The sequence below is a fragment of the Planococcus citri genome, chromosome 4 (assembly GCF_950023065.1).
Source record: "Planococcus citri chromosome 4, ihPlaCitr1.1, whole genome shotgun sequence".
In the NCBI taxonomy this organism is placed as follows: Eukaryota; Metazoa; Arthropoda; class Insecta; order Hemiptera; family Pseudococcidae; genus Planococcus; species Planococcus citri.
The window spans coordinates 29,964,390-29,988,042 of record NC_088680.1 but is presented as its reverse complement, the minus strand read 5'-3'; the positions used below and the strand labels follow the sequence as shown (position 1 = coordinate 29,988,042).

The 23,653-nt window shown below is 34.5% G+C and overlaps 1 protein-coding gene across 1 annotated transcript in view; it reads right to left on the bottom strand.

The window, feature by feature from the left end:
- LOC135844931 (neuropeptide Y receptor type 1-like) overlaps nt 1–23,653 on the bottom strand; it is a 138,399-nt gene that overhangs the window by 47,835 nt on the left and 66,911 nt on the right. The window contains exons 3-4 of the mRNA XM_065363328.1: nt 7,912–8,000; nt 1,755–1,904 (exon numbers count right to left, since the gene is read on the bottom strand). Of these exons, the coding sequence (XP_065219400.1) occupies nt 1,755–1,904; nt 7,912–8,000 (239 nt within the window). The remainder of the gene's footprint in view (nt 1–1,754; nt 1,905–7,911; nt 8,001–23,653) is intronic.

Genomic DNA, 23,653 nt, shown 5'->3' with positions numbered 1-23,653 from the left:
AGCGTATCCGTTTTCAGCTCTAGTACCTACTTACGTATTTTTATAAAAAATACAAATTTTATTTCGTGGCAATTTTCTGTAATTTTAATACTTTTTTGAGTATTTATATGACATTTTATAACGTTTTTAGCACTTTTTCATGCTTTTTTGATAAACTTTGACTAAATTTTTATAATTTCTTGGTGATTTATCAATAATGGCAAAACTTTTGCATTTATATAGTTTCATTTTCAGTTCAGTTTCGTTTTTTTCAGTTTCTGTTTTAGTTCCACTTTTTTCCTCATCAAATTCATAATATTTTGGAAATTTAGAGGAAAAATGAGCTATCAAAAATCAGTTTTGCGTTTCTCAATTTTAGTTTCAACTTTTAACCAGTTTCAGTCTTCCATTACTGTGATTTATTGTGATTTTAATATTTTCCGGAATGTCTTATTGGCATTGTTTTCACAGGTTTTCATGTACTTTTGCCAAATTTAAGGGGGGGGGGTACCTGACTGAGATTCGGCAGAAATGGGATGGAAGTCGAGTATGGTATCGAAATCTTGGTATTTTGCGATGAAAATTACGATTTCGATGTTAATTTAGTTATCCAGTCCTCAGGAAATCCAGAGGGGGGGTGGTCTTATAATTCCAAACTGTGAGGAAATGTTAGAGAGATCGGGTGTGGTGCTAAAATCTAGGTTTCTACGAGTGAAAAACACGATTTTGAGGTTCATTTACTTAGTTGTTCAATCCTTGAAAATTCCAAAAAGTTTATTGCAAACAGAAAATTTGCTGAAAATTTGTAACTTTTCAAAAATGTTAAGGCTTTGTTTTGCTTGCCGCATATTATCATAATGTACCTATTTTTTTCAATAGTTTTTGAAGGATAGAAATTTTTGTATAGTGATTTTGAAAATCCTCTGGAAAAAAATTATTGAGATTGGAACTGTAAATAATTCAAAGTTTACGCGAATCTACTCGCCTGTCGGCTGTCTATTGAAAGATGAAAATCAGTTGTTTGTGACATTTCTTCAAAAGTTTTTGTTGGTACTAAAATTTCATCATTTTTTGGTAAATTTCAGTGATTTTAATGTATGAGTGTTTTTTAAAATGTGTTTGTAGGTATCATTTTGAGACTTTTAACAAAATACTGAAATTTCACAATTTTTTGGAGAATCGCCTACAGTAATTAAAACGCTTCTTTGAGTGTTTTCAAACCGAATCAAATAGAGAAAAAATTATGGTAGGGATCGCGGAAAACTGTTTCATTACAATTCGAAATTACAAAAGTACATAAAGTAATATGAAATTCTCGTTTTTCTGCAGTAATTTCTTTTCTAAATTTTTTAAGTGATGAAAAAAATTCATTTTCAAAATTTATTTTTGAATTATCATCAATAAATCACCTAACTCATTGAATTTGCGAATATAGGTATACTTTTGTAATTTAATAACGTCAATATAACGATATAAAATTTTCCACTTTTTAGAGGAGCGGGGAAGTGGAGGAGGGAGTGGCAAAATTAGAGTGGAAATTTCGGTTTAGACAGCTTTAAAAGTTTGCAAAACTCAAACTCTGAATTTTACAATTCAATCACCTCGAAGGTTGAAGTTTTCATTATAGATTTGGTATACTTATCTATGACCCACTCAATCCCGAAATTCATATACCCAGAAGCTTGCTCAAAGCTCCCTCATCCAAAACACTTTTCTTCTCCACCAGTTTTATGATTTAATAATACATGCACAATTGACTTAAATAGTCCACTTACCCAGAAAACCGTCTGGAATAATATCTTCTGAGCGATCCTTTCAAATGAATCTCGAATCCATGAACAATAATAGTCTCATCCGATCTTTCCTCGATAATCTGAGCCATCTGAGTATACAAATACGAAATAGCTATCACTGGTACCAAAAATCTGCACCAAAAAAAAGCAAAACAAAACAAACAACATTATAATCATCATACCATCGTCGTCAGCATTTCTCAGTCTCACCTTCGGGTGTACTTTAGAAAAGACTTAAGCAAACAAATAATTACAAAAGGAATGAGTGCTGCTCTTTGTTGAACAAACTTTTTACACCAGTACCATAGTACCTGCCATAGTATCTATCTAACTTGCTGAGGAGTATTTACAACGAAGTTTTAAACGACAATTTAAAGTTCTCAGTCGCGTTACGTTTTTTCTTTTTGTTTAAAAGAAAGGTACTTAAAACCTACTACAAGTAGACTGCAAATACCTACCTACAAAAAGTAAGAATAAAATTACGTTAGAAAATCGCGTCAGCTCAGTGGCAAACTCGAGTAAAAATAATTTCCGCGTATATCCTCATCACGAATGACGCAGCCTCGCCTACGTTCTTTGCCATTTTACTCTATAAGTAAATATACACTTGAAAACAACCCCGTCTGCAGAATTTACCTATTCGTGAGAGCGAATGATCACCTTATATATAGGTAGGTACCTAATACCCTACATATAAAACGAACCGAATGTATTTAGCCAATGATGCGATGAGTGTTTTTTTTTCGACGTTCTGAGCGAATTCGTCATTCAATTAGGATTTATTTCTGGTATATTTAAGGATAGGTACATAAGTAGGTGGCTTTTGATATATATTTGCAAACATATATACGTTGAAATTAATCCGAAATCCGACCAAATGGTTAACAACTTTACAAAACTTCAAATATACATAAACCGTAATGAATGGCTCGACTGACGGCACACTTTGCCAGCTTCTTATTTACAACGTGTGTACGCGTAAATACGGCTGAAAACTTAGGGGAGCTCGAATTAACGTCACTTTTCACCAATTAATGACTCGTATTTATTCAACGTTTAATTGCAAACTACGCTGTGAATTAACACCTCGAATAAACAAAGAATTTTAATCGTTTGTACGTATTAAAGTGCAAAGGAAAAGACCAGCTGAAATATGGTTCTTGTTTCGAATACGAGAGGCAAGTTCGTGGGTAGGTAAGAGTGGTCCGAGAATGAAACTAATTTCGAAAATAACTTTATCAATACTTCATCATTCGCGTACATAAGTTGGAGAAATGCACATTGCACAACTAGGTCATCTTGTAAAATTGTACGAATTGCATTTGAAATGTTCGCCTTCGCATTTTTTTTCAACCTGAGCAAGTTTTTTGGGGGAGTAGATTTTTTTGCTTGAAATTGCATCAACACATGTCAAGAAATACGAGTTGGAATTCGAAATGGTCATGTACTTACATCTTGAATGAAAAAAGAATGGATATAAATTGAATATAAGTACATATATACGTCGTATCTCTCAACAAACAAACATATTCGTATATCGTATAGCATAATAGTTCTCTGTATATAGTCCCAAAAGGGAAGGGAAAAAATCGTCGTTAAACGCATTACATAAAATTATCCTTTGGAATTCCCTTTTGTCAACACTCTGTTCTCATCATCCCAAAACAGGGAACGTTTATTTGCATTCGACAAAAAAATCCACTCAAACAGAGATCTTTTTTGGGCGGCTGGAAAAAAAGAAACGTGTTAAAATACTATATCTCGTCTCGCTTTCAAAGTTTATTTACAAAAAAGCTTTGAAAAGAAGAAGGCTCCGCGAACGAAATATTGTACAGTAGCTAAAATACAAACCCTCAAATTACTTAAACACCCAAGTTGCTCGGTAATAGCGTCGTTTTCGGGTTTCTTTTTTCTTCAAGTGTGTTATAAGATGACGATACATTCAAAAACCAAACTCGTTTCACAAAAAAGATTGATTAACGAAGGAAAAACTCTTTATTTCAGCGATTTTCCGAAACGCCTATTTTCCTACTTATTTCATCCTTTAAACTGTACAATTTTCTCAGGCAGTCATTTTTCTTCGTCTTTGAGTGTACGAGTATCGCACGTGTATAACACGTAAGGTGTGTGTATATGCTGGATATACGAATATGGTGTATTGTTACGAGTATGTGCTGCATTTGCATCTGATACAATTCGACGTATTGATACGTTAATACGATTTCAACCCGAATATATGTACCACATGTACTGTTTTCGTTATGCTACAATATATTGTACATGTTCACTTACATATGGGTACAGGGTATTTCGAAAGAGTGTAGTAGAACTAGGTAACTTATTGTACGAGTATGTGGGTTTAACTGAGTTTTTAGAACACGTCAATCGTATCCGTATTCCGTACCTACCTATACTCGTATTTTATCCGACGACTTATTGGATTTTTTTCTCTGCTTAAAAAAAGAATTATTACGAAAAAATATGGATTATTTTTTCGACGAAAATTAATGATGGGTTTCGTGAAACAATCTCTATGATATTTGAGACTGAAGTGAGCGGGATAAAGGAAAATGAGATTTTCGCATTTACATCGTGTTTAAGCCTACCTGCCATATAGGTATTTTTTGACGAAGAAAATATATTCAAAATTTACAGTAGGTAGACATTAATCTTCAATCGCCTTTTAGTCGAGGGCAAAATGTTGAAAAAATTCTCATAAACTCAAGCCAACAAATTAAGCATTTCAAAAACAACAGATAAGTTTTTCATTTGGACTGAAAAAAAATCAACACAGCATTCCAAAATAAGCAATCGTCATCGAGAGCAACATTTCAATTTAAATACCAATTTGGCTCATTTTGAATTCAAAAATTTTACTTTTTGGTAATTTTTAAGTGAAGTTTTTCAAATGGAAAGAGTGGGAAGGAAAGTGGAAGGGGTTGATACGTTTATCTGCAAAAAAATCGTACTAGAAAAAATTAGGACTGGCTTAAGTAAAATTAGAAAAAACATTTAAAAATACACCTCTCTAGAAAAAAATGTCAGGAGTTAAATTTCATTCATTTTAGATTTTTGCTAACATTTTTAAAATTTAAAATTTGACCTGTTTTCTGAGAAAAATAAATCAAAATTTGATCAGCTAGTTGATGCTCTGTTTTTAATTTTCCGAGTCGATTGGTGAGAGAAGAAAGAGGGATCGCAATAATTTCAGAGTCTCCAACAGTGGATTTTAGCTATTTTCAAACGTGATTTCATCAAAATAACCTTACCTCATGAAAAGTACATAAGATTGGCTATTTTAGGCCCCCCTAGATAAATTTGGACTCCATCAAGATATGGCTTTGCCTTTTGAGAGAATCATGCTCATATTGAGAGGGGTTACAATAGCGTTTCATACGATTTGATACAATTTTTTTGAAGAAGCTGCAAGGAAGCAAATTTTACCATTCCAGATAAAAATTAAGTCGTGTTCGGAAAACCTCTCCTTTACTAGTTATAAAATAAAAAAATTCAGTTATTCTAAAAATTTTACATTTCTGTATCAAAATTTATCCGAGCAATTCCCTCTTCAAGAGAAAGCCTCCTCGAGTCTTCAAGCTATTATTGTCTGCTTTTATGGAACCCTCCAAATCTGGCAAAAATCAAAGAAAATAAAACTAATCAAGGTTGGTCATTTTTTTTCAATTTTCCATTTCTACGGTAAATTCCTCTCCCCCCGGGTCACAAAAACTGGAAATGAATAAAAAAAATATCACAAATAAAAATCTTCCAAAATGTTTTGAAGATTGTTCATTTCTAGTCAGAATACTTCTAAATAATCCCTTTTTCAAAAAAAAACCCTTAGCCCTTCAAACAATACCTATTGGTTTTTCTTCTATGGAGCTCCACCAGATAGATAACATGGAAAAGTGATAATTATTGTTTGGGAAATCAAAGGATCGAGGTTTTATTTTGAAAAGAAGGTTAGGTACTTGAGACTAAAATTGAAATTTCTTCAAAAAACCTCATTTTTTTATTTTTTCTCAGGGGGGAGGAGGGGGAGTGTTCATAAATGAGAATCAGCCTTGTTTAAGGGAATGAGTAAAGTTTTTTCTCGAAAAGTGACGCTACATACTTAGAAGAATCCTGAGAAGTCGAATCCGATAGATGAACAGTGATATTTATTCAAATTCGGTGATTTTGAATTATAGCATTTTCTTCAAATTCCTCACAAAAAATTCAGAGCTAAAGAGACTTTGAGGGATCGTGCGTGAAAATCGTGCAAATAATTTGATCTCAGCACTTTAAAAATTTGACCATATTTGCAAAGGACATTGATGAGGAGTTCAGAGAGACTGAATTTAAAAAATGAGCCAGGTATGTAATATTCGAACTTAGTGCCTTCAATGTTGATAACTCTATAATATGCTACTTCATTTTCTGTCTTTTTTCGAATTTTGATCAAATTTGGGGGGGGGGGGATATTATTCCTCTCGAGGAGTGTGAAGCTCCATTATAAACCTTTTTTTCATCAGAAAACTTGACATAATAATTTTTAAAAAATGTTAAGCGGCAGCTTTCAAGGTTTGTATCCGTCCACCATGAAAATTGAGCTTTCATCTTGAAAATTTAAATTCAAACTTTTCAAATTTTGATTACTGAATTTTAATTTTGTATTTATCGTCATTGAACCCCCTTCCCTCGCCAAAAAGAGGTGATCCAAGTTCAAAAATCTCGAGACTGAATGAAATAAATGAGCCTTCAAAATTTATTAACTTCGTAAAAAATCTCAAAATTTGTAAAAAAAAACACACAAGCCATTCCCTTCCCACCACCACTCTTGAAAAGTTGGGGGCAGCGGAATGACGATGATAATTTCACTAAACTATCAAACAGAATTCATGATACAAAAAGGAACGAAATCTGTACCCTTGAATTCAAGTTGCGGATCAATTCACGTATTTACGGCAAACTGGTTATGCAATTTTATTAACATCTTTGAAATAATACGGTTTACGTGTGTATTTGAAGGCAAAACACTGCTGTATTGTTATCGGTCTAAAAGATACGATTTTGTTCCAAAATTATCGCTGTTTTCTATTATTCATAATGTCACATTTTCAAAATGGGTATTTTCAATAAAACTGAGTACCTTCCCCCAATTTTGGGGCAAGATGAAAAAAATACATCGAAGTCATGGATACATCGAATAGGTACTATGTTTTAAAAGATGCCGAACACGAATATGATCGTATTTTTTAGATCCGACCCAAATCATCCCCCCAGTGCCCCCTTCATTCGAATTAATTGGTACTTCAAAAGAAAGGACAAAATTGATGCACCAATAATAGCATGTGCTAATGACAAATATGCTTAATTTTTTCAATCCAACCCTATCTGGCTCCCTCTCTCCCACACATTTTCTCCAATTGCCCAATATATTTTTCTCGAACATCGATCAGTACAGAATTTTCTGAATTTTTCGCTCAATCGAATCGAATTTCAATTTTTATCTTGAAAGATTAGTTCGAACAAATCGATATATTCGGAATTTTCTTCAGCTGCTGCAATGTACCATTTATACAAATACAATCGATCAATCTTTACGTATGTCGAAACATGTAGACTTTATTATCTACATTAGACCGAGTAAAAAAAATATGGACTAACGTAATACTCAAAACACGATAAACTTAAGCCGCATTAGGGGTACAGTTACTTCTCGTTATACTCGTGTACTGCACAGAACTGATGGAGAATCTCGATATCGAACTTTAATACCCATCTTTTCTAGCAGAAACATTCTACATACGCTGGGGAATTCTCTCATCGTGGAATTTCTCAACGTTAATGAAGCGTTGGTTTATTTGAAAAATACCAATACTCGAGAGCTGACACCGACGTAATCGAAATCTTAATTATTAACCTTTAAAATGGCTAATTCGGGCAATCTATCTTCTGGGAAGTCGTTTCTCGTAAGCTATTTCATATACACGGATAGGAACAGTGACACATACCAGAGCACCTATACATATATACTCGAAATTCCCAACTACCCACTCGTCGCGTCGGGTCGTCTTGTTTCCTTATTGTATAGTTTATAATAATGTCACCCATCGATGGAGTCATTGTCCTCGTAATGAATAAATTAAATACTCACAGCGAGACTGAAATAGCTCTGCAATATTCTTTAATATCTTGCTCCAAATTGAACAAACACAATCCGGTACCGTCCGTGTTCAAATGGACCTGAAATAACAAACATAACGTGCCCGTTAGAGTGCAAACATCTCCGACATCCTATCGTAAAAATAACGTAATTAACAAAGCTGCGAAAAATCTTCCTGCTATATACGTTCGTTCGACGAGTCGACGATGTGTCATTTTATAAAGCTTATATTCTTCGATTAACACGCCAATTCTTAGACGTAACGAATTGCGTTCATTTTCCCCAGAGAGAGGAAAAACCCTTCTCTCTCGTCGATAATCGGAAAATACCTCCAGCTCGTGTAAAAGAAAAGATGTATATGCTGTTAGGGGGCTTTAATAATAATAAAATTAATGGAAATGCGAGTACATAAAATTTGATTTTCATTTTTAGACTGACACCTCCCTCCTCACCTCATCACCGGTGTCATCATGCAGCCCAACATCTCGTACAGTTTAGCACCACTGTTAAGGTAGTTTAAACGTATAAAAACTCCCTAAATACACGCCACCTGCTGCGATAATAAAGTCGTTTTTACGTTACTAATAAAAAATTGTAGCTAGGTAAAGATACTTCTTTTTTTGACGCCCAAGTTGCTTATATTCTTACTACATTCGCCAAGTCGTTGTTTTAAGATTTTTTTTCCTTTCGCGAACGTTTTACTCGGGTACTTTTCTAAATTTTAATATGATACGAGATCTTTCTGCATTTCACCAAAAGAAGAAGAAGCAAAGAAGCATTAAAAATGGCAAGTTTAGTTCACCTCGTATATAAATTACTCGACGATATAATACAGTTGCAGGCCCCCTGTAATAAGAAATTACTTTTTACGTTTTTGTTTAGCATTGTGTTTTTTGTTTGTTTTGTTTTTTACTTCTTTGCGTTCTTTTGGTGTAGAGTTTAGTTTCGGAATCACAAATAATGTATTTATGGAGCGTTATTTTTATTTCGCGAGTTAATCGAGCGTTTATAGTACACCGAGCTCTGTTTTATGATTATCGAAACTTCGCAGACGTCGATTTAACGAAATTTCCCCCTTCTTTCGACCAGAAAAAAAATCGCGTTTTATTTTTTTTACAGATGAGAATATAGAGAAGGTGAATTGTACAATGTACATACTACTACATACATACCTATTGGTATAGATATTTTAGCAAAAACCCGTCGTTTTCGAGTTATAAATTCCGATTTAGTGCGAGACCGTAGGCGTTGATATTGCATGCCTACACTGCATCAATTTTGCTGTAACGCGTGGAGTTGATATGGATGCGGAGAATTTTGTTTAGTATTATTATTTTGTCGAATTTGGACTCGGGCCTTTTGGTTTTTCTCAATTTTTTATTCTGTTGGGTAGCTTTGGGGTACCACTATTGTTCTGTTGCTTACTCCATCCCCCGCCATTCCCTTCCTTTCCTTTCCTTTCCTATAAAAATATGCCACTTTTTATCGCAAATCCTTGTAGACACCTTTATGCAGAAATTTGTAATTCAAAAGCATCACGGACATACTGACCTAGGCTGAGTTCTACCCTGAGCACAGGTAAATCTTACATCTATTGCCAATTAATTATGTAATTCCTGCATATACATACATTATAAGGTGGCACCATGGATTTTTGTTCTCTTAACTTCCTGGTCCTCCCTCAGGCAGGTGGCACTCCCACACTCTTATCTGGACTTGAAAAAATTCTCTTATTGTATTGTCGACTTAGACATCGACAAATGAGTCGGCAATACCTCGAAATTTCTAAAAATATTTTATAGATCTTGTAATCAATATCAACTTCCTTACCAATATTAACCAGATGGTTGATGTCGATTACAAGATCTACATAAGTATCTACTTGATGACAACATTTTGTTGATACTTTTGTACATAGACCCTATAATCAATATCGAAATTCAGGTTGTCTTGCCGATGCCACCAAAGTTGATGGCAATTATTAGATCAACAAAAGTAACTATACAAGATCAAAATTTTGTAGATGCTTTTGTCGATCTTATAGTCGACATCAACTTCGGATTGACAAGACGACCTGAATTTCGATATCGATCATGGGTCTACAAAGGTATCCACAATATATCAAAATCTTGCACATGACTGTAGATACAAATGTAGTCAGCAATGACGACCATCAGCATTTTCATCATAGTTTTTGAAAATAGTGTCAATTTTTTATCAATTATCTTAAACTTAGTTAGATCAACCCCTTTGTGGATAATGTTTCAACTTTTTTCAATCAACAATCATGTAAAATCATGTCAATACTTTTGTGAAGGCCACTGAAGATCTCGTCAGTGCTACGCAGGTAGTGGTCATTTCTTCAGTTTTAAAGCAAACTATCAAATAAATAGAAGAAAAATAACTTGTACACAAAACACTGTATTACACATTATAAAACATGCAACAGCCGTTTCAGTATGTCATCGTACCATCATCAGGCATAAAGCAAGAATAATACAAGTAAAAATACGAAGTACATACGAGAACAAATAGATAGAAAATTACGTCGAATTACAAGTTGAGCTTAGGATTTAGGGGAGGGGGCGGTTGGTTGCGTATGTAGGCAGAGAAGCTGCACTAACTCCTTAAATAAAAAGCTCAAACACCTAGAATTAGATAAACCTGTAAAATTTGCCTTTAAATCTAATAATACTATTTCTAATTTACTATGTAACAACAAAGATAAAATACAACGATCAGAAAAGTGGAGTTTACAGACTCGAATGCAATACTTGTAAAGCTCTCTACATTGGACAAACTGGCAGAGCTTTCAAAATACGCATTAAAGAACATCTTAGCGCATGGAAAAATAAAAAACCTGGAGTATCTACATTTGCGGACCATCTACTAACCAACAACCACTCATCTGACTTTAATTTCAAAGTCCTCCATGTTGAAAAGAAAGGTAAAAGGCTAGACCCTCTGGAGGAGTTTGAAATATTCAAACACATAGAAAGCAACTACATTGTCCTCAATGAAGTAGTAAAAGCTCCGACCAACATCCATTGCAACATACTACGCAGCTTCTCTGCCTACATACGCAACCAACTGCCCCCCCCCCTAAATCCTAAGCTCAACTTGTAATTCGACGTAATTTTCTATCTATTTGTTCTCGTATGTACTTCGCATTTTTACTTGTATTATTCTTGCTTTATGCCTGATGATGGTACAACGACGAACTCGTCACAGATGCTAGCTACCTACTTGAGGTCTAGCAGTACCTAGCTTCTATGAGCTTCGCGGGTACCTGGAAACTTACCCCCTCGTTACCTACTTTTCAGACACTGATTGTATTTCACGTAATATACAACACAGACATTTACCTTATGAAATAAGAAAAGTCTTCAGTTATACTTTGCATCCTTTATTGTTCATAAATCAAGTACAGAGTAATAACTTACTCAAGCTTCCCGAGCTGACATCGTTTTGCCTCACTGAGGCTGCCTATATATTTCATTTGAGATAAAAAAATCACCTCGTTGAGGCAAAAAACTGTGTGCAAATTAGCGTGAAACTTTAGCGCCATCTATTGACAAAACTAAAGAGTATGCCTTATGCACGGCAGGGGGTAAATGCAAAGCAGATAGCAAATGCATAGCTGGAACATGTACCTAGCGTAACAAAAGAAAAGATTCTTTTGTGACAGAAACAGAACTACAAATAATTGAATGAACACAAAGATGAATGTCTAGGGTAGGGTATAGATATCCAGGTGACTGTCTCTCAAATGGTTAGTTTGGATGCTGGTGGTATCCTCCTCCCCACTTCATTGATTCTCATAGGCAAGGGATGAAAGTCAACTACATTTACAGGAGTACACCACTAGTGCAGGTTTAGAGATAGCTATTATACAAAGCATAAATGGCAATCGAGCCTTGTTTAGGGAGATAATTTTTTTTCATCAATTTAGAATAATTTATCCTCCCAAACATATGTATCTGTAGCAATTAATTTTTCTAATTTTTTGAGATGTGTTTGACTGGCATTGTGATATGTTAATGAGGGTGGAATATTTTTTTGAAAAATAAACTAGTCAAGTACCTATTTATGAAACATTTCTAGCGAAAATATACTGCTATTCATAGGTAAGGTACCTACTAACATTGCAAACACCAAACATTATTTTTTCGTCACAAAGTACCTAATAAAGTAATAGGTGTATTTTGTAATCTATGAAAACTGAATACCTAGTACATTTTTTTCTAAAAGTGCTTCACATTTAAAAAAACAAAAAAAAATACATAATTGCATAGGTACCTAAGCAGATACCCACACAAATACCTAATAAGAGGAAAAGAAAAGATGAACAATTTGGTGTTTGTGGCAATCAAATTTTCAGGAGTTTTTCAATTCGAAAACAATGTTTTCCAAAATTTAGCCCCAAAAAAGTGTAAAAAATGGGTGACTGGGTGAAATTCTACTTAAAAATTAAAATTGCACAAAATCCTCAAAAAATGACGGAGCTTTGAAATTTGCGTCATTTAATTCGTTGGAATTTTTTTTTAGTCAGAATGTCAGAAAATGGTCATTTTAAATTTTACTATTTGTCAGGGGAATAAGCCTGATGAAATTATAAAGTGCAATAAAAATCTGACGTTTCCATTTCTGGGGTTATTTTTATTTTATCTCAAACTAAACACTCAATTTTTTCCCATCAAAATTAATTTTTTTCGAGTTCCTATCACACTGTAAAGACAAATAGTAGGACTTTATAGCTATGCGTTCTTCATTGTCAATAGAGCGCCATCTAACACTCGCGTAAGGTACTTAAAAAAATCAGATACCTGCGAGCTAATTTGCATATTTTTGTCATTAGTCTCATATAGGGCGAAAAAACGTCTCAAATCGCAAATATAGGCAAAAAAAGGTGCCTCAGTGAGGCAAAATTTTAGCTCGGGTTATTATACTGGCCTGTATAGTATTACGAAAGTTGAGAGATAGCATTCTAAATGCCTTAAGGAGTGCTAAAGCACATCACCACGGGGAATGGGAACAATAAACAGATGTGGGAAGGTCCATCTACGTTACTCTTTCAAAAGAGATTTTAAATAAGGATCAACAGTCGTTTTATGTAATAACTCCTGGACCCGAGTCCATCTGGTCAACTCAATCAGCATAACAGGAACACAATCTACTTTGAAATAGATCACTTGATCATTACTTCACCACTTATTATTTCGAAATACGACTGGACTTACTTGACTCGTTTGGATAACAAGATTTACGTAAATATGAGATAAGTACAAGCCTATCTCATTTCCATAACGCCATTGTACCAATGTTAGATCATTGGGAGTCACCAAATGACTGGTTTCTCTAGCATTTCTCTTTCAACACAAAGTTCTAAGAGAATTAATCCGCTAGAGGTTGTATTACAGAGCTATTTGGCATGTTGACTATTGGCAGAACAAATTTCTATTGCTTACGCGACCGAAAATACAGCACAATCTGTCTCTACATTTTTATTTTCAATTTTTTCTAATGTTTTTTTTTCTGTTTTTATAAGTTTTTCTTTTATAATATATTTTTTCATCTTTATTAAACTTAGTCATTTTTTTCATAATGTTTTTTCATATACTCATCATGCAGTCAAGTTGGGAGGGTGGGGGTTGTAAAAACCAAGAAAAGCAACTTTGAAAATACAATGATGATGCTAAAATGAAAAAATAGGAATCCTGTAAAAAAAAACTTATAATCCCAAAAAAAAACCTAAAACTGTAAAATAGGCCCAAAACACAAGAAAAAGAAAGCAAACAAAAAGCTGAAGACTGTAAAAAACAGGAAAATGGTCCTAGAAATTTTAAAGATTGTGCTAAAATTAAAAAAGAGAAAGGAACCTGAAAATATAAGAGAGCAGTCCAAATGTACAAACACAAAAAAGAGAAAGTAGCCTTGAAACATCATCAAAGGGCCTAAACCACAAAAAAAATACAACAAAAAAGACTATAACTACAAGAAAAACATTTAAAATGCAAGAAAACGCCCTAAAAAACATATCTAGGTAGTAGGTACTAAACGTGCTAAAATTGCATGAAAGAGGCATTCAATTCAAGAATACAAGAAAGATGGTTAAAATTGCTAAAGCACACCAAAAATTAAATTATATTAATTTATTAACAAATTCGCGAAAAAAAATAATTCATTCGAAATTTTTTCAACTTTTTTTTGCAAACAAATTCTTCCAAAAACGAAGTGAAAATTTTCTTTTATGATGCATCAATTTTGACTTAATGAAACTATCATAGGAATAAGTACATCTTATTGGATACCTAAAAATGTACACGTGTTTCACGTAAAGCTCAAACATAATGACATATGTTCAATATCTTTCCGTGGAAAACTTCCAACTTCAATAATACGTTCGTCTGTTTCCTTGAAATGAAATCACCGAAACCAAATACATAGGTACCTATACTATCGTGTAGGATGTCAAAACGTAATATATTTTCAATATAAAAATCAAAATAAAGACCCTTTTTTTCCCTTAACTCATACTTATCAATGACCCTTATCCTTTGCTTGGAAAAAGGTATTTACGTATGAATGAAGTAAAAACGACGTATACTTTTGTAACTGGCGATTCCACGGATATTGTTATTTTTCAACTATACCGATGCCTTATTGGTAATCTCGTATCTGATGATACGTCACATAATACTTATCCCTTTCCGATTTCTACCAAATAAAAAAAAAATCGAAAACAGGATACTTAACGACGTTTTTCAACTGTTTACTACATTCGTCTCAATGGCAAATTTACATAACTTTTTTGAAGTAAAAATTGCATTAAAATCGCTCAAAGTGCACTTCAACTTAGAGGTTGACTTTTTGAAACGGTTCAGCCGCAGCCGCAGGCCACAAGGGATGATCGTAAACTATTGGAATATTCTGTTACGCGAAAGGAGAGAAATTTTTCAAAGCACGAGCCCGAGCCATCGTCGTTTTATAATCCCAAACAGCACGTTTTAAAAATTCAATTTATTAACGAGACAAGTTTCTGTGTAAGATATACGTACGAGCTGATCCTCTAGTGAATAGGCTAAATAAAAAGCAGGTAAATTAAATTATCGAAGAACGTAGGCAGGTACCTATAGGTATACGAGTAAGCTGCTCTTTTGAAATTTAAAATACGCAATTTATTCGCGTTCTATACCTATTTGGCGAATTGATAAGCAGCTCGGTTTGTTTAGGTATAAATATTGAACATATTTTCTCTCACGACACCTGTTACATTCTATGTAGGTTTTAAAATTAAATTTTTCCCTATTATCGAATTACTCGCGATTAAAAGCAATAACATTAAAAATATATAGGTATCTTCCTCGCATATAGGTAAGCTCATGTGAGAAGGTGTTTATTGTTGTATAAACGCGGAAATATTTCATTATCTACGTGTTTGTTTCCATAGTAGGTATATTTTTTTCCTATCTGGATGGCCTTTGGCAAACACGTAAACAAACCAATCTGGATATTTTTCAACTCGTTCGACCTCAGGTTTTTATTATCGTTGGGAAAATTTAGAATGAAATTAAAAAAACAACCCCGTCCAGGGTCAGCATTATTGTGGATATTTTCTACATCAAATTGCTCACTACGTCGCCGATTTATCGGTTCGAAATTTAATTAAATGGAATTTCGGACGAATATATTAACGTAATATAGACAACGATCGTCGAATTCCATTATTATTATTTTCAATTACTGTACGTTAAAAGAGCGAGTTTTTGCTTCAAATTATGTCACGACGATGTTCGGTATGCTGCCTGAATGGCCAATCCTACGAAAACCTGTGTAGAAAATTCCACAAATGGCGGATATTGATAAACGTTGACATAACTATGATATTAGATGACATGGTCGTTGATTGTAATACGTCGACCAAATGTCACATCGGTGCCTGGGGAAAAACAACCCGACCTCGACCAGTAGAAAAAATCCGTTGGTTTATTGAAAATTATATTATTGTTTCGAATGTTTGAAAAAATTACGTTCAGTGAAACCCTCGCGGATGTTTATACTTTCAAAGTACAAATACGTACATATTTTTCAATACTGCTCTACTCGTCGTATCTGTTCGAACGCTGGAGGAAAAAGAAAAGGAGGACTGCGAAGAGGCACCTTGTAGATAGAAAAAAAATCGGTCGCGAATTCTGCGTCGAAAATGGCCACTGCACACATTCCTTATTATCTACCAGGACGAAATAAATGATTCGATTTCATAACGGGCCTCACATAAACAGCTCTGCTTGTAATGGTGCAAAATTGTTAGCCAACTATCCTTGAAACGAATTGGCTCCGCTAATAAGATAGCTCCCCAGACCCGTTCGCCTTCGTCGATGAAGATGAAAATTCACCATGTCGATATTTCCACTGCTGAAAATCTCTTCTCAGCTTTTCCTTTTTCAATAATAATTGTCTTCGAGTTGTACATTATCGTTGTTCATTTTTCTTAGCGAAAAGCTTTCCATCTTTCCACCTCAATGTGTTTCGTGTTACTCCCACTTTCGTTATAATTATAACCCATTTTGTAAATTTTTAGATAGATTTTATACTTTATTGTTGTTTACTATCTGTCGAGAAGTCTATCGAAAGATGGAAATATCGTCGTATTTTGTAAGTAATTACTCTTGCTCGAGTATCATAATATTTGACCTGTTCATTCGAAATCTATAGTATACCTTGGTATTGTTATCTTTTTTTAAATTAATAAGTTAATAACATCGTTGGCGCGAAAATTTCGGCTATTTTGAGCCGAGTGTGTACTTAGTGGAAAACGTTACCGGAATTATTAAGCACGTGAAATCGTTCAAGCTTCTCGTTCTTAGGGTTCCTAGACTCGAGTAGGCGAAAAATGTATAGGTTTAGGTACAGACCGTTTACCTTTATAAGTAGTGTATTGTAAGATGCGCCCATTCGCATGAGAAAAAGACTTGATGAAAAAATACCTCGCTATATATATCTCCATCTCGCTGAGATCTGCCTCCATTTTCGTTGTTATCTTTTGACGAGTATCTTGATTTTTAATTAATGAAATTTAATTTCATCCACGAGCTGTTTCCGACCAATCCTCGTCCATACCAAAGGTGTAACATCGCAATATTTCTTACGAGTAGGTAGGTAGGTAGGTATACGGAACGGCAATGGCAATATATCTAGCCTACACTTTCATCAACGTTCAATGCTATATTTACTCGGTATCGATGTTCCTTGAATGAAGTATTTATACGAAATTGCTCCCGCGTTGATGTATCATTTTGAGCGTGTATCGTAAACGTAGGTATTTGTATCCAATATATTATGTACCTACGTAAATATAATATTCATATTATACTCGTTTGAGCGACGCAAGTGTATTGATGGATGATGGATTAATTGTAAAATGATACTACAACTACCTATAGGCTTATTATTTAATGAAGTGGTAAAAATTGGGTTAAAACATGTTTTTTTTTTTTTTGGTAACTTTTGAGCTTTGACGATTTAAGCGGTTTAGATGTTCTGAATGATGTTGAATAGGAAATTTATTCAGGGCGTTTTGATAAAATTATGATACCTATCCACTAAATTCATTAAATTCGTCTATTTTTCATTTTATATATTAAATAAATAAATAAATAAATGTATGATTTTTTTAAAGAGCGATTGGTCAAAAATTCAAGAAGACTTCCATGAAATTCCAAAAAAGTCAATAACATGCAGTTCTCACAATGTGACGATAATAATATTTCTTTATATAATGTCACAACGTTTCAACAACATTCAACATTTTACGCAATTATTCCATTTTTTCCTAATTTTATTGAAATTTTACTAGTTTTTGATAATTTTAAATCGTGTGTTTTGGATGCTTTTAAAAATGTTTTTGTGCCATTTTCAACATTTTTAGATAATTTTTTTTTTGCAATATTCATTACATTTTACCAAGTTTTGTTGTAACCAGCTAGCCAAGTTTTATTTACAAGGGATGCCCAATCACAAAAATATGAGTCCCACAGGGATCCAAATGTCTCAAAAATTTGATTTTTGTCCAATTCTAATTAAAAAAATATGAAAAATGCGCCTAAGACACTAAAATAATCATTTCCAGGATGTAAGTATGTACATATATCAAGCATGAAAAAGTCATGAGACGCCCATAGGTTTTTTTGAGCTCTGAATATGTACCTATTCGGAAAATTGTCCGAAAATGGTCGAATAATGCAATATGGGCAGCTACGATTTTGGGAATCGTCCTTTCTAATTACAAGTTGAGTTTCAGTCCAAACGATTCTTAAAGTTATGTAGCACCCTAATCACATTTTTCGACCATTTTGGGCCAATTTTATTAAAATTTTGAGCCTTAAAAAATACGCATCTGGATACACAAACTCGAAATCCGAACCAAAATTCAGGAAACAAGACTTGTAACTAGACATGATGATTCTCATTGATAAAATTACTCCATTTTGGGCAATTTTCTAAAGTTTTTGGCCTTAAAAAAATACCCTTTTGGATGCTCAGACTCGAAATCATGCCAAATCTACAGGAAACTTGGCTTATGACTAGAAAATATGATTTCCAAAGTTTTAGCTTACCAATTATATTTTTCCACCACTTTTAGGGCAATCTGTATAGCAGCTGGTGTTCCTCAGGGTAGCATCCTGGGGCCTATTTTATTCCTACTATTCACCAGAGACTTCCCTGGAAAGTACCTATGTACTTATTTGCTGATGACTCCTGTGTGGTTGAAACAGATAAAGATTACAACTTGGCTGTTGCCAAACTTCAGGCCAAGGTGGATGGCATTTGCCAAGTGGGCTCGTAACTGGAAAATCAAGCTGAACGAAGTCAAGTCTGTCAGAGTGGATTTTGCTCTGCGTAAGCATAGCTACTGTCCTACAACTATTGAAGGAAACCCAGTTCCTCTCGCCTCTTGTGCGAGGTACCTTGGACTACATCTTGACTCCAAACTAAACTGGCAGGAGCAGGTCAAGAAAAAGAGAACCCAACTAAACCTACTTCTTAAGAACTTCCAGTGGCTTATTGGTAGGCGCTCCCCAGTGAGCCTGGCTAACAAGAAACTCATCTACACATCTACGTTCCTACCTATGTGGTCTTATGGATGCGAAATCTGGGGTACTACTAAGAAGTCCAACAGACTGATAATTGAAAGGTTCCAAAACAGAATTATGCGTGAAATTGCAAGTGCCCCATGGTACATCACCAACGAAGATCTCCGTAGAGACCTACACCCGGACCCTGTGGTCAGAGTCATTGAGAGGAAAACCGAGGCATACTCCAGACGGCTGCATAAGCACCCCAATACAGAGGCCATTGTCCTACTCGACGTGGCAGAAAACACCCGTCGCCTTAAAAGGCAACATATTTTCGACACGTGAAATTATTTATAAAAAATTACTGTGATTAATTCGTTGCAAGCTTATATGTATTGGCGCAAGCCAGATAATATAATAAAATATTTGAAAAAAAGGGCAATTTTTTGAAAATTTTGGACCCAAAAATTCCCTTTCGAATGCGCAAACAAAACTACGAGAAACTCGACTTGTGACCAGAAAATCTGATTCTCAAAGTTGTATGTAGCAGCCTAATCACATTTTTCGACGATTTTTAGGTAAGTATTTTTTTCTGAACCTCTTGGCCCTAAAAATACTCTTTTTGGATGTGCATATACCTACTCAAAATCACACCTAAGCCCTAGAAGACTTACTTGTGACAAAAGATGATTCTCAACGTTGTAGCTGCCCAATCACATTTTTCGACCATTTTTGGACAATTTTTCGAAAATTTGAAGCCCAAAATATACCCTATGGGATATTGGCCCCATGACTTTTTGACACTTGATACTGTTCTGGAGATCACTATTATACTGTTTTAAGCACATGTCTTCATTTCTTTATAAAGGCAAAAAGGGCCAAAAATTGAAATTTTGACATTTTCTTTCGTTTTAGACTCCTTGTTTCGGTTTTTGTGTTTTTTGGCTTCTTTTTTATTACATAGGTACTTGGATCTTTTCTTTTATGTTTAGGTTTTTTTTTTTGCAATTTCAAGTTATTCTGATGTATTTTTGTGTTTTGTGACTTTTCAGATCAATTTGAGCACAAATTTTCAAAATTCTTTCTTATTGTTATTTAATCAACTCCTTAATGATAATAAATCTCCTTTCCTATGAGAGCTGGAAAAATTCAAAAATCCACCGGAAGCTCCAGGATAGCTCAAATAATCACCAATCCATTTTGGAAGTCAAAAATGGAGATAAGTCATACTTTATCAGCTCTTGGTATGCAAATGCGTTTACGAATGTTGTTTTTTTTTACTTTTCTCCCAAAATAATCTGAATAAAATGTGTCAAGAAGGATGAAGTTTTGTCGGCAATTGGTAAATTCAAATTCATAAAATAAGTCGAGCTACTGAACTTAATTTTGGTTCTGTTTATAATGATTTTTTTCAATATTGAGCAGGGAAAAAATAGAAACCGAATCAAATTATTAGCCTTTTTTCTTAATTTGATCAAGTTTTGATTTTTGTAAAAAATTAGCCAAATTTGAATTTTCAAAAAATATTTAAAAATCAAAAAAAAAAATTTAGCCTGGTAAGATATTTTTGGATGCTTTAAGTATTCATTTTTCCGGGGTAAAAAGTGTAGGTTTGGAATGCACCTTCAGTATTAATGAAAGTGCACCTACATTGGAACCCAAAGATTAGCGAATTGTAATGACCTACTTGTGTAGGTACATTCAATTTGAACGACCACATGCAGAATCAACATTCAAAATACATTAGTAGGTACGTGCGATATATCAAAGTAGGCGGTGGATTTTGATTGGGCTACTAAGTACAAGTTTCAAAGGACATCGAATCTAAATTTGGGATCAAAATTCCTACAAAATGACTCGTAACAAGTCAACCTTCAAGAGAATTTTCCAGCCCAATAAATTTCGAATCCGACGTTCAATTAGCAATTCTCTGTGTAAAGACTGTATTGATCTTTTATTTGCACCTGCGGTGCTAATGTCTTACATGGTCTAACTTCACCCTTACGACCTAATTAGACCTATACCTAGTGCCAAGCACAGGTAGGCACTGGCGATTTACCGCCTCGTATACCTACTCTTCGGAAATGATATGAAATATAAAATAATGCATATAGAGAAATATGAATATAATGAATACTCGGTCAACTATAACGTTACATTAGCTTTATTGTTAATTAAGCACTGTATTGTACATAGTCTGATTATATTACGTAAATAGAATTACGATTTGAATAAAGGAAGCGAGTACAAGTAGTCGCAAATGTGTGTTAAAACACCACCCAGGGAAGAAGGGCATTTATGCCGGATAGGGCAGGTCTGACATAAATGACTCTAAGAAGAGAATTTAAAGATGCTGCAGTTCATCTCTTGAGTAACCACGATCCGATCCAATAGTCCATTACGTAAAAGATATTCCATATCCCAGTAATAATTAGGTGGAAAGTACGTGCTCCATACGTCGAACGTACTGATAGGGCTCCGCACCTCGACCTATCTATTGAATGGAAACTAAGCTCTCGCTTAGTGAGTCCGTGGTTGACTGAAGTTGTGATCGGATAACGTGAAACACTTCACTGACGCGAACTAAACCGCTAGATAGCGTGGTTACGTAAGAGAACTAAGCGAAAGGTAGAAGGAGAACAATTTTCCCTCACCTAAGCGACGGAAAATGGCGCAATTCCTCCCTTTACATTGCCCCGAGTGATTACTTATAGGAATATGTAACCACTCTAACAACTAAAAAGGGAGAATGACCTATGTGCCCTATCCTTTGCCCCGGGTGTTTACATGTTGCTGTATAAAAGAATAAAAAAGTAAAATAATATAAGCATCTTCTTATGAACAGATGGTACAAAAAAAAATATAAAGAAAAGAGAGAAAAGAAAATTATCCAACTTCTGGAAAAATTATAAACGTAGAATAAAGTGAAATAATATCTAAACAGTAGCTGTGTCTGTGTAAAATAAAGAAAAGTCGCGTTACATCTTATGAATCAAAGTATCGAACGAAAATCAAAAATTGCTTAATGGGCATACATTAGTGATGAAGATTATTGACTATTACAGTATGTATAAACTTTGTACATTATTACGTTATTCTATTCTATGACTAACATGCATTTATTTATTGTTTCAGATTCCATGGGATGAGCTGTAGTTCATGTTGCGATGTCTGTTTCATTCCGGGAAGTATAAATTGCGTAAGATTGATAAGGTTCTTGATTTTCGATACTTTGTAACGTGATTTCGTGTCTACAGATGTTTACTCAGCAAGAAGAGGCAGCAAACCCAAAACAGCCTCCAGAATGATGCGGTGATCGAGAAAAGGACATTTATCGGCTATCTTTTCCGGTAACGTTCGGTCTAGTATGCTTTCAAGTTGTTTTATATAGTTTGTATTATGTGTATCTTTCTTCGAAATGCTGATAGCTTCTAGCCAGTTTCTGAATTTCTTCGTCTTATCACTATGTACCGTGTGTTTTATAGGTGGTATGACATAGATTTTCTTTACGCCCGAAGTACTCAACGTCTTAATCAGCGCATTAAAATCGTCTCTCAATTTTTCTTCGTTAGTGTTTTCGTGGAGATCTTTATGACCTATCGATATCAGCACCTTTTTAGGTAATTTTGTTACGTTTTTTGAGATTGATCTATTTAAGTCTGTTGTTGATATAAAACCATTCACGTAATCGTTGTATTCCAATTTTTCAGTATAAGCTTGATCACCGGCTATCGCAAAATGGACCATTTGATGTACCAGGCCATCGCCCAGCATCCAGTACTGCTGCAAAAAGAAAATAGTCTCCGTTCCTTTATTTCGTAACGTAAGTGTAGCTCCGGTTGTGTATAGGTTATATCGAAACTTTCTACACGTCGAACCGAATTCATCAGGTATGGATGTTTTTAGTGTCATTCTTCTGATTTCTTCTTGAAAAATCTTTCTGGTTACCGGTAAATGAACTACTTGTTCTTTTTTGTCATAGGTCGAGATTGTTAGTCGATTTCGGTAATTTTTTACGTCACGAATCGCTCCAAAATGTCCTGGCTTGAGAGGGCTACGAGTTTGGTTGTTATCTATAATGGACTCGAACTTATTCTGTTCATATTTCGTTCTATATCGATTGATAGCATTTCGTCGGTGAGTATTACGTAAAGGCGTTCTTGGTACATATCGTGAACCTGATGGCTTAAGTATTACTTTTAGATTTCTTGTATTAATCGGTTTTCTTTCAGGAGACTTGCGGCGTATTTGAATCATAGTTTTGCTGGTTTTGGTTGGCGATGATAGTTTTTTCGGTGGTGATTTCTTCGGTGAAGATTTAGCAGGTAATGTTGCTGTTTTCGTAATAGTTGATTTAACCAGCGGGATTTTGAATTCACCTGTTTTTTCTTTTTGTAGGTGTTCGTGTTTCCAATTCGTATCCTCGTCCGATGTGTCTTCGTATTTCGGTTCGAATTGCGATTCATCGATTTCTTTTTCGTTAGATGTTGATTCTGCCGGGTTCTGTTCTTCATCGCTTAAAGGTTGTATAAATTCATCGATCGGATTGTCATACTTGTGTTCCGGTGTTACGTTATCGATTGGTTCACATTTTTTCAGGTATATGATTTTTTCTACTGATGCTTTTACTCGATCATTTAGATGTTCTACGTCAGAGT